Raw genomic sequence first — 12,124 nt, 5'->3', positions numbered from 1 at the left:
TGGTTTGTACTCGCAAGTTGACTATTTATTTATAGTTTCGTCTAAGTTCATAACAATGTTTTGTCAAGTATCATAGCTATCCACTGCCATTTACCAAGTACGTTTGTATGGTCGATAATTTTTGAGTAATTACCAAAGGTAAACCCATCAGCTTGTGTTTGCTGTCTGTCAGATCAACGGATTGTTTAAAGACATTGGACAGTATTGGTATCTATTCGAAATAGTTATTAGCATAAAGCTTTACTTGCCAATGGGGAGCTGTTGATAGTATGTGAGAAACAGCTCTGAAGTATCATAGTTTGTTTAGAAAGAGGTAATTTCTCACTCAAATATTGAAACCCTGCAAGCCTGAAGCATTTAATATGCATTAGCTTACATATTTGGGCAAGAAGAGTTTTTTTCTTTCATACAAAATTCTTTAGCAACTTCAATGATCAATTCAGTCTTAATGTCACTGATTGTTGTTTCATGCACATGTTGGGATACATCAAGTGGGAAGACAATTACAAAACGTGGCCAGTGCCTTCAAACTTTGGATATTCATGACCATTGTGATCAGATGATCTCTTAGTTTCTGTTTCAGAAAAGGTAAGTGAGCGAAACTCAACACAAACATAGAATAATCAGGGAATGCGATATTAACTTACCTGAAATTGCAAAGCCGCTCGAGCCTACAGCGATACACATGCAAAATATTGCCATCTCTTTACCTCTTGCATACGCCGTGAATAGTAAAAAGATTGCTTCTCCTCCAAAACCTAAACACAAATTAATAGAAATATAACAATATATATTCGTTAGAGTAATTATTTTAATATATATCGTGCGTAATATTGCGTCTTGTGATATGGTACTGTGTGCTGGAGTCTTTGAAGACAATAAAACCAGGGCAAGAACACCAAAACACAAAGATACACAAGAACACCAAAAGACAAAGATACACATTTACACAAATTTGTTATGCAATAACAAAGGCATAAATGAATATATGAAAAAGTTAAACAAGTTCACATAGATTAACAAGCTTTAGAATGGGGTAGCTACATTTTTTGAACAAGCGAGTCTTCAAAACAGTTTTTAATGTTTGTAAAAGGCAGAAACATTTTTAATTTTGAGAGGGACGGTGTTCCAGAGTTTTGAAGCGGCAACAGTGAATGCTCTGTTACCGTGGCGTACTTTTTAGTCTCACATGTTCACAATACTTTTCTGTGCGGCGTCATGAGCAATGACGAGGTGACATTATAAGTGTTCCAATTGATTTTACTTACCGCCACAATTGAATAGTTTCCTGACTGTGGTGGTTGACATAAGTTGGTTCCGCCGGAGGAAATCTGCTAACTGCCCACCAAGAGGGACTATAATAGCCATGACGAGGTGGGGTAGTGCGGATACGACACCAACCTGAAATACATTTAAAGAACATTAAAATTGTGTGATATAGGCCGCTATTGCTTGTCTTGGCCGATCGGTTAAGATCAGCGGATTCAACTGGTGTTTCTGATCAGCAGAGTGTGGGTTGGAGTCCAAGTCATGACACTTATGGTGTTAAAGCAATGCACTAAACCACGATGTGTTTTCCTTCGGATGGGACGTATAGACATTGGTCCGTGTGTTGTGTAACGCCGTAAAAGAACCCAGTACACTTATCAAAAAGAGAAGGGGTTTGCTCGGTGTTCCTGGCTGTGGCTGCTGAACGAGCCGCAGCGCCTCGTAAACCCTTAGAAGGTGCTACATAATTGGGTCTCAGAATTCAAAAACGTCAAAAGGCTATCTCTCTCTCTCAAAAAAAAAAAAAAAAAAAAAAAAAAAAAAACTAAGCGCCTTGGGTACCTTGTTGTCAGAAACGTGCGTTTATATCCATGTTTATATTATTATTATTTTTGTTATTATTACCTCAGATATTTCATAATGGAATACTTGCTCGAAGTAGGAGGGTTGACCAGTGAGTAGAAGATAGAACGTCCAACTACGACAGAAGTTAGCTACAATAATGGCCCAGACCGGAAGTGACGTAAAGAAGCTCCTCCACGGCGTCTCTAGAAACTATGGCAACACAAAAACATGATAACAATCAGCAGTTGTACAAAACTTGGGCTTAAAAGAAATATAAAAAGTTATAGCCTTTAGCGCGTGCACGTTTAATTATTGTGGTGGTTAGTGACGTCCTTTAATCATGTAGAGCCAAAAACCTACTTTGATTTTGGCGACAGTACCCCTTTAAAGGCACAAGACACTATTGGTATTTAATCAAAATAATTGTTGTGTGAGCAAACAAAAAACTTGCTTGGAGCAAAGGATAGTAGTTCATAGTAAAAATTAAAATCATTGTGAGAAACGGCTCCCTCTGAAGTAACGTAGTCTTTCTTTTTTGGAGTGAATATCTCACTAATTAATTAAAGTAAAAAAAGACTCCAGTACAAAAGCCTCTCTAAGTATTTTAAAGCACACATAAAATGTGTGCAACAAGGGCACTTTTTATTTGTTATTCTCTTGCAATTTCGATTAAAGGTATTCCAAATGTGCACAGATACATAAAGCTTAGGAAAAAAAAACATAACACCAAATTATGTCAATAATAATATCATTGACGCAGAAAAGAAACTTTCAAGACAAAATGTCATGGATGGTAAACATAAAGTCACAAGTTTACAGTCAAAAGTAACAACATAATAAAACATAATTGTCATTATTTTACAATTTCATGCGGGCAATAATATTATAATTTTTTAGGGAGTTTGCTACAGGCAAGTAAATTAAAACCAAGAAAGAAATGATTAAAGCTAAGGTTTCGCGGCGAGGGTACAATACAAGTTGGGTTGTTTGGTTAACAAACTTCACTTAGGGAAACACTTTAATCTCAAATCTCGCCTAAGAAACGAGAATAGATGAGACTTACGTGAGACATGAAATATTCTATCGCATCTCGGACTTTACCGCGGCTGCGTCCAGATTTACTCTGCAACGTGATCAACACAGACCCATGTTATTGGTCAGTATGTTTAACCTCATTAGCATAATGTACATTTTTGAAAAAAAGTACAAGCGTAGTATATAATTTGTTGATATGAAAACGCTGGCACTGAAATTTGAAGGATGTTAAGATTATCTGTGTTTACCCACACCGTGGGCTCATACACATACCACTGATTTTATGGTCTATTATATGTTATGGTTTAACGGTAAAACGAGATTAATGGATAAATCAAAATCATGGCATACGTTTGTTATTTGTGTCTTTAGCCGAATTGGTAAACATCGATTTTATAGCAGCGAAACGATCCAGTTTTACATATTGGAATATAATGCGCTTGTGATTTGCTTACAACAAACGGAGAACTGAACTTAAAAACACAAAGCTTTGCTTGTGGCTTTTTGTGGTGTCAAGTATCTACCTTTTGTGGTAACATCCCCATACTCTCTCCGATACTCTCCTCGATGTACAACTTCTCTTCGGGGGTTATTGTGGGGTGGGTGCTCGGCTTCTCGTAAATAAAGTACATGAAAATGAAGAACCACACTATACCACAGGCACCTGAAGTAAACGAAACAAGTCACAGTTAAAGGCAGTATTCATGTTTTGTAAATTGCTCAACAAATGATTGACCATACATAGTTACAATGGAATGTCATGGTAAAAAGCACCGGATTCAAGCTCTGGTGTTTGATCAGCAGAGTGTGGGTTTAAAAAATTGGGAAGAAAGTGCTTTCTGCTCTACCAGCCAGGCTTTGGACTGATGATACCCAAGCCTACATCCGTATGGACTGTAAAAGGGGTAACCCTGTTTCAGCCCTAGGTGTAAGCGGCAACGGCCTCAGGAAAAGAAACAATAATTGTAGCCCACACCTTGAAGTGGTCTCCAGTCCTTCTGTGTCTGTCGGCTTCCATACTTGCCAACGGTTACCCCATCGTACTTTCACACTGCGTCCCTATTTCATGGGGCTCCAAGGTTACGTTTCAATAATACCCGGGCTTTTATCGCTTACCCCATACTCCAAAGCAGGGCTGGCTATTCCCCGGGGTTTGCTGGGGCAGACAGGGGGCAGACCGGGGGGAGGTGATCATGGTGTGACAAGGCCGGCTTTTAGAGTACGTGTGAAAAGGGCCTTGTTTGTGAATACTTACCAAATACATAGAAGACAACTGGCCAACCAGCATACTCGGTCAATAACCCAGCTACCGGCATACCAAATACAGCACCAGCGTAGGAACCTGTAGATGACATTAAAATCACAAAGTTATCAATACGCATAGGTTATTAAGCTATAAACCCACGTGGAGTATTAATGTGACGTCATGGCTGGGATCAAACATTATGAACGTAATTGGATTATGTTACATCGAGGATAAATAAAACGAAATTAAATTAAATGAAATTTTCTACCACACGCTCTAAGTCTAAGCTAACGACGGAGGTTGATCTCCAAGAGGGCGCTATTTCAAGCAATAATGTGTTAGCTATCGGATAGACTACTAAAAGCTATGATCACAGACTTGGAACCAAGTCTATCATCTCGTCTGAAGCCCTGTGCGCGTACGCAAATCACGCGCAATATTGTCAAAACAACCGAGGGTCCAAGCTAGTCTGAGCTGAATCTGTAGCCAAAGATGGGTTTCGAAAAGGGACAATGCTTCAATAAAGTGCGTTCGTTTAGCTTCCCTGGGTCGACCCCGATGTGTGGCGTTTTTTTTTCCAGGACAAAACAAACGCCACACACCGGGGTCGACCCGGGGGAGCTAAACGAACGCACTTTATTGAAGCATTGTCCCCTTGTGAATTTCATTTACCTGAGAAAGCGATTGTCGCTAGCATACTTCTTTCGAGTGGTGGCGCCCATTTACTCCACATCCCGTGGCATGCTGGGTACTCGACACCCTGGAATAAGGTAAAAAATAATGACTTAAGCATTAGATTTAACTAGAGACTTGATACACAGCATACCCCCAACATCCTTAGTAAACTTAAGTATACGTGCTTCGACACCAACCATTAAAACGAAACAGCCCCCTCTTGTGTCGTCAAAAAAGCAATATGAGCCATTTGCGTGTTAGATTTGAATAGTCTCTAGTACAACGTGCTTGGTCGAATGTTTCCACTTATATGTGGATTCCTCAGACTATCGACTGAGACATTTGCTACGTCACACAATTAGGAGGGCGCTTTTGCTTAGTTACTTAAGAGACGGTGAACACCCATACACAATTCTGAATGGATGTGTATGGCATAATGGTACCAGGGTCTGCTCATCCTGGAGGTTGCTATACAAAAGCTTGCCCTGAACCATTTTGACATTGCATCTGTCTCTATAGTCTGAGGAATTCAGTATAGCAGTACATTGTGACAAGGAAGTCATTGTACCAGACGTTATTCAAATGTAATTCGCAAATGACTTATTAAGTGACGGTGAATTTAATTCACTATAGCGGCAGTTGTCGGAACCGCCATCAAACATAAACACAAAATTAAGTTCGCGCAAGACTGCATCATAAAAACACTTTAGGAAAGCAGCCATGGCGGACATTAAAAACAAACAAGTACCGCCAGGCAACTTAAGCTAATTCACCCAAGAGAGTGCTTATGTTTTTCTTGGATCAAGGGACGAAGAAAATACCTAATCCTCAAAACATGAAATAATCACAGCTGTTCAGCAAACCAATAACATACTGACATTTGCCAATTAATTAGACTGGCTAAAATGCCTTCGAGTGCTTTCATAACTCAAAGGATTACTGCCCGAGTGCAGACTAATAATGGGAATCAACGAAACAGTGCGGAGAGAGTAATTGTGATGAAAGACCCGGGCACCAGCGACGTAATCATCAAGGGAACGCAGAGATTACTTTGGACCTAAATCAGACAGCTCACTGATTATAAAATGTCCCAAAGGAACCAATCCTTCTGAGACAGTTTTACTGTTTAATGGTTGAGGAATTAATATTTGATGTTCAAGTAAATCACTTTATTTGATAATCGATGTCATTGCAATATTAAGACGTCGGTGACCAAATAGCAAATATTTTAAAGACACTACACACTATTGGTAATTGTCAAAGACTAGCCTTCACAGTTGGTGTATCTCAACAAATGCATAAACTAACAAACTTGTGAAAATTTGAGCTCAATCAGTCATCGAAGTTGCGAGATAATAGTGAAATGGAAAATTACTTCTTTCTCGAAAACTATGGCACTTCAGAGGGAGCCGTTTCTCACACTGTTTAGATCATTCTCTCCCCATTAATCGTCACCAAGAAAGGTTTTATGGCAATAACTATTTTGCCTTTAATGTTAAATTTGCATCAAGGGAAATGAGTAATGTTTTGGAAGGTTTCTAAAGGTCATCAACTATTTCACTTAGTGGTGCTTGCTATGCGCTACAACCATTATTCATGGAATTTATGATTTTGTTTATTTGCTCGGTGTCGTTTGCAAATAAAATAATTTAGTTTAATTTAACTACAAGTACTTTGTATCCTTATTTTTCAAATTGATTAATAATTAGTTTATTTCTGTGTAGGCGCTCTGGAGAAGTGTGCATTATAAATCCATATTGTTATTATTATGTAGGTTCACTTTTTGATTTGCTCAAACAGAGATGGGGAACGGTATAGCATAAACTAGGGGCTAATTATCCTATTATGTGCTGAGGTTATTCCAAACACGTATGCGTTATAATTGAAAACGTTCGTGTCCCGCATGCCGGCTTTAGTCTACACTTCCCGTGCGTCCCTCTCTTTAATAAGTCATTTGCGAGTTAGATCTGAATAATGTCTTTTACAATGCCTTGCTTAGTCACAATGTACCGCTTAAAGGCACTGGTTATTATTAGTAATTACTCAAAATAAGAGTTAGCATAAAACCTTACTTGGTAACGACTAATGGAGAGCTGTTGATAGTATAACACATTTTGGGAAACGGCTCCCTTTGAAGTGACGTAGTTTTCGAGAAGAAAGGGGTAATCTTCCACGAATTTTATTTCGACACCTCAGAATTAGATTTTGAGGTCTCAAAATCAAGCATCTGAAAGCACAAGACTCCGTGTGACTATGGTGTTTTTTCTTTCATTATTATCTCGCAGCTTCGACGACCAATTGAGTTCAAATTTTCACAGGTTTGTTATTTTATGCATATGTTGAGATACACCAAGTGAGAAGACTGGTGTTTGACAATTACCAATAGTGTCCAGTGTCTTTAATAAGTCATTTGCGAGTTAGATTTGAATAAGGTATTTTACAGGAACTTGCTTAGTCACAATCTACCGCTTAAATGTGTATTCCTAAGAATAAAGAGACAGTTGCTATGTCAAATGGCTCGGGATACATCGCCGCTCGTTCTCAAGCTTCTACATGCTTGTCAGTTTATATGGTGGATTACATAAAGTGCTTACACTGCCAGAAACTGTTTTATTAGCACACACACAAAAAAATAAAAAAGGATGTAATGTTCCTTAACAAAAATACATTTACCTCGATCAGTCCCTGTAATACACGGATACAAATGACCATGGAATAATGGACGTGACAAGCTAACGGTATGAAGAGATTTAAAATGGACGACAAGAATATTGCAGTGCAGAAAATTCTGTCAGAGAAAGAAAAAGAAAAATAAGAGATAACAACAATTCTAACGAGTGAAATTGAATTATTAGGCGCTAAGTTGCAGTTCTGTTATGCCCAATGATGTTTTCGTTGGTAGGTTTGTTGTCTTTAGTTGCTGACTCTGTCGATGTCGCGGTCGCCATCGTTGTTATTTATGTTGTTGTTGTTGTTGTTGTCATTGTCGCTGCTGCTGCCGCTGCTGTTGCCATTGCTTCTGTCAATGTCGTTGTTGCTGTCGCTGTCGCTGTTGTTGTTAATGTCGTTGGTCGATGTCGTCGGCGTTGTCGCTGTCGCTGCTGCAGTCGCCGTCAATGTCACTGTCAATGTGTCTGTCAATGTCAAAGCTCTGATGCTTCCACCGGCACTAACGCTGTCGCTGTCGTTGCTGTTGTTGTTGTTTGTGTTGTTGTTGTTGGTGTTAGTTAAGGGTAGGTGTTGTTGTTGTCCAAGCACAACACAAAACATTTAACAATTCTTACCTATTAGCTGGGAACCTAGACGCGAGATAACCACCAGGCACCTGGGTTACGATGTAACCCCAAAAGAACGAGCTATGCATTAGTCCCACTATCCGAGGACTCCAGTCAAATTGTCGGAACTGCAACGGAATCAAACATAATGTATCAATATAGAGTTTTACACTCTAAAAACTCCTGACCCGGATTTTCACGGATTTTCCCGGACTCCGGTCCTGTGGTGTCTGACCCTGTATTGGGTTTGTATGACCCATAAAATGCTCTGGTCACCTGGGATCTGGAATTCAATTCAATTCTGACGCCGGTAATGAAGGGAAGTGCTTTTTAACATCACGTGACTGTGCTGTTACCGTGCTGTGTAAACTACTAGCCTATTATAGAATGTTCACAAATTGGTCAATTCACATGTAACATAAATTAAAGAAACTGGACACTTGGCAATTATCAAAGACTAGTAATCTCACTTCATGTATCCCAACATATGCATCAAACTTTAATAACAAACCTGTGAACATTTGGGCTAAATTGGTCATCAAAATGCTAGAAAATCATGGAAGAAAACAAAACCCTTGCTGCGTAGAAATGTATACTTTCAGATGCCTGAGAAAGGCTTCATGACTGAAGCCTTCATCGGATTTACTCATAAACTACATAACGAAGATGTCACACCTTTTTATAAACTGAAAGTAAAATTAACTATGGGTGCGTTCGTTTAGCTTCCCTGGGTCGACCCCGCAGTGCTCACTCGGGTGAGCCCCTGGACAAGAGCTAAATAACGATCACACTCGCCCTCTCGTGGTGACGGCATGCACCTCAGGTCACCCCCAAGGGAACACCCCACAAGCAGGGCACCGAGGTCGACTAAGGGCAGCTAAACGTACCCTAATAAACATTGGGTGCGTTCGTTTAGCTTCCATGGGTCGACCCCGGTGTGTGGCGGTTTTTTTTTCCAGGACGAACGTGGGTAATTATCTGCACACGTTCGTCCTGGAAAAAAAAACCACGCCACATACCGGGGTCGACCCGGGGAAGCTAATCGAACGAACCCGTTTTTTAGAAGACGGGGACCAGTGATTCTTACGTGTATTTCTTTCTCCCCGTGGATGGTAACCGTGTTGTTGTTAACCATGTCCACGATAGCCACGCCCAAGTTGCATCGTATACCAAACGATATACAGAACCCAATACAGCTAAGTACAGCGACGATGTAACGCTTAGCCATCGGGCAGCACCCGCTGCAACATTTCGCCTGGCTAGACTTGGTACCAGTTGTGTGGGTTTGGCCGGTAGCCAGCTCTCCCTCTTCGATATCCGAGGAGTCTTGGGGAACCAGCGCTGTTTTGTCTTCCCTTGGTGATTTCATCCTGATAAGTTAAACACAAAAAGAGTTGGTAAGACACTGCTCTAGAATTGCACTGGTGGTGGGTTCGAATCCCACCCGAGTAATACGCATTTCACAGAATGAATTTAATAATAATAATAATTGATTTATGTATTGTTTTAATTTAAAAAAGAAACACATCCTATAGCCCTGGAGAAGGGTTAAACAACAACATTTGTTAAAATATACATAATTTCAGTTTACATCATGACGGAATAGTTAGCAAAAGCCTCAATGTTAAACTAAAAACGAGTTGGTAAGACACTGCTTTTAAATTGCTAAGGTTGTGGGTTCGAATCCCACCCGAGTTATATGCCTTTCGCATAGCTCAGGAAAGTACTGAGTATACAATGCCAACACACATCGGTGTGTATGGGTAAAAACACAACAATAATATCTTTAATTCCCGATGCAATTTTCCACCTATCAAATCGTTGCGGTACCTGCTGCTAAATGTGGGATTCGAACTGCATCTAGCTAACGGGCAGCGTAGTCTAGTTGGTAAGACACTGCTCTAGAATTGCAAGGGTCGTGGGTTCAAATCCCACCCGAGTAGTATGCCTTTCACATAGCTCGGGAAAGTGCTGAGTATACAGTGCTAACACACATCAGTATGGACCCGACCGAAAATTATACTCTTTATCCCCGATGCAAGTTTCAATCTGTGGTTGATATCTTATACTGTGCACTTGTAGATTGGGTGATAAATAATTGTCTAAAGTCTCACACGAATGCTGTTTTTAACTAAAATTACATTTTCAGATTGAAGGGTACAAATGTCAACCAAACATGGTTTATGTTTAGACTATATAGCATTGCAGCAAGGTATACAGTAATTCAATAGCGCACGAAATAATTCCAACGTGCTTGCTTGCACGTTGAAGTGGTGCTTTCAGAACATGTAATATACAGTTTTGATATTTCCTGGAGGGAAAAAATACAATAAGATTTGGTAACCGGATTCAGAAAGAAAAACAATTCAGGAAATTGTTTTTGTTAGATTTTGGATGCTTGTGAAGATGCAGTTTCGGTAAAAGGAACCTAAACTATTTTGACATTAGAATATTGTTACAGTTTTAATAAATTTCTCTCGTTTCGTCAGTCGATCCCCTGAGATTGTGCGATCTGCAGTTAAATGGTGGATCGAGGTTGACAATCAATGTTTCCACTGTCTGCTTTAAAGACACTGGACACGTTTGGTAATAGTCAAAGACCGGTATTCGAACTTGGTGTATCCCAACATGCAAAAAATTTCAAATCTGTGAAAATTTTGGCTGAATCGATCGTCAAAGTTGCAAGAGAACATTGAAAAAAAAAAAACACCCTTGTTGCACAAATGTCGTGTCTTTTCAGACGCCTTAAAATGGCTTCAGGTTTAGTTTAATTCGAGGGAGAATTTACCTTTCTCGAAAACTACGTTTCTTCAGAAAAAGCCATTTCTCACAATGTTTATACAGTCAATAGCTCTCCAGTGCTCGTTACCAAGTAAAGTTTTTATGCTAATAATTATTTTGAGTAATTACCAATAGTGTTCACTGCCTTTAATACATAATTCCAACAAATTTCTGCGATCACCAGCCGACAAAATTGGTATACGCGAAATCGTGTCATCTCACCGTGCACGCTCACTTAGTCACTTCTCGCTCGATTAAACTATAAGTGAAAAGAAACGCAGTATTGTGGTTTTATTTCGTTTCACTCTGAAGTCTTGCACGAACTGATAAATCACGAAGATTTCATTCTTTGAAACAGAAAAATGGTCTACGGAGCTTAAGAGGCTTCGCTGAAAGACAATGACGATAATTCGGGGCCGGGAGGGGGTTTCTTTGTGCAGTAATGTACGTCTTCTTAAGTTTATAATCTGTCTTGAAGAAAAATGTGCAAGAGTTGACCCAGATTACGAGTGACGGAAGGGGGGGGGGGGGGGTTGACCTATTTCTTGGGTATATGAAGACGGATTTTGCGTCGATTTGTGAGTTAACTTGTAACACATTACGGGTTTACTATCCCAAAATTTGTTCAGGCCCTATTGGGACCCGGGAATCCGGATCCAACGAAATCATTGTTTTAGAATGAAATCACTGGTTGTGAAAAGGGATAAAGACAAGGGGACCAGTTCACAGACCTGTCCGAAACAATGACGTCACTGTGGGCCTTTGCGAAACTATGGGTGCGTTTGATAAGCTTCCCTGAGTCGACCCCGCAGTGCTCACTCGGGTGAGCCCCTGACAAGAGCTAATCGAACGATCACACTCGCCCTCTCGTGGTGACGGCATGCACCTCAGGTCACCCCCAAGTGACCCACTCCACAAGCAGGGCACTGGGGGCTGACCCGGGTGAGCCCCGTCAAAGCTATTCGAACGTACCGGGGCATACCGGGGTCGACCCAGGGAAGCTGAACGAACGCACCCTATGGATTGGTATCAGGCATCGTCCGTCTGTTCGAAGTCCGGAATCAGGAATGACTCTTTCAAATTGACATTGAACTTGCTTGCAGTGACGTAAGCTTCCCCCATCTCCGTTTGAAATTGTGTAGGTGAAAGGTGATTATGTACGTGGATTGACGCAGGGTTTAGGCCACTCTCTTTTGATAGCAACCTCCAGATGAGCAGACCCTGGTACCATTGTGCTATACACACGCATTCAGAATTATGTATGGGTGTTCGCCGTCTT

The 12,124-nt window shown here is 40.3% G+C and overlaps 1 protein-coding gene across 2 annotated transcripts in view; it reads right to left on the bottom strand.

Annotated features, from left to right (window-relative positions):
* The window catches only part of LOC139953856 (vesicular glutamate transporter 1-like), an 81,536-nt gene that overhangs the window by 4,715 nt on the left and 64,697 nt on the right, over positions 1-12,124 (bottom strand). Inside the window, exons 2-11 of one of the 2 annotated variants that reach the window (XM_071953439.1) lie at positions 9,152-9,434; positions 8,074-8,192; positions 7,463-7,577; positions 4,787-4,874; positions 4,124-4,210; positions 3,393-3,532; positions 2,897-2,956; positions 1,894-2,043; positions 1,269-1,401; positions 648-758 (exon numbers count right to left, since the gene is read on the bottom strand). In XM_071953439.1, coding sequence (XP_071809540.1) covers positions 648-758; positions 1,269-1,401; positions 1,894-2,043; positions 2,897-2,956; positions 3,393-3,532; positions 4,124-4,210; positions 4,787-4,874; positions 7,463-7,577; positions 8,074-8,192; positions 9,152-9,434 — 1,286 coding nt within the window. The remainder of the gene's footprint in view (positions 1-647; positions 759-1,268; positions 1,402-1,893; positions 2,044-2,896; positions 2,957-3,392; positions 3,533-4,123; positions 4,211-4,786; positions 4,875-7,462; positions 7,578-8,073; positions 8,193-9,151; positions 9,435-12,124) is intronic. The other variant, XM_071953440.1, reaches the window with a different exon arrangement.

The sequence above is a fragment of the Asterias amurensis genome, chromosome 22 (assembly GCF_032118995.1).
Source record: "Asterias amurensis chromosome 22, ASM3211899v1".
NCBI lineage: Eukaryota > Metazoa > Echinodermata > Asteroidea > Forcipulatida > Asteriidae > Asterias > Asterias amurensis.
The sequence above is the reverse complement of the archived record's forward strand: the minus strand, read 5'-3'. Positions and strand labels throughout refer to the sequence as shown.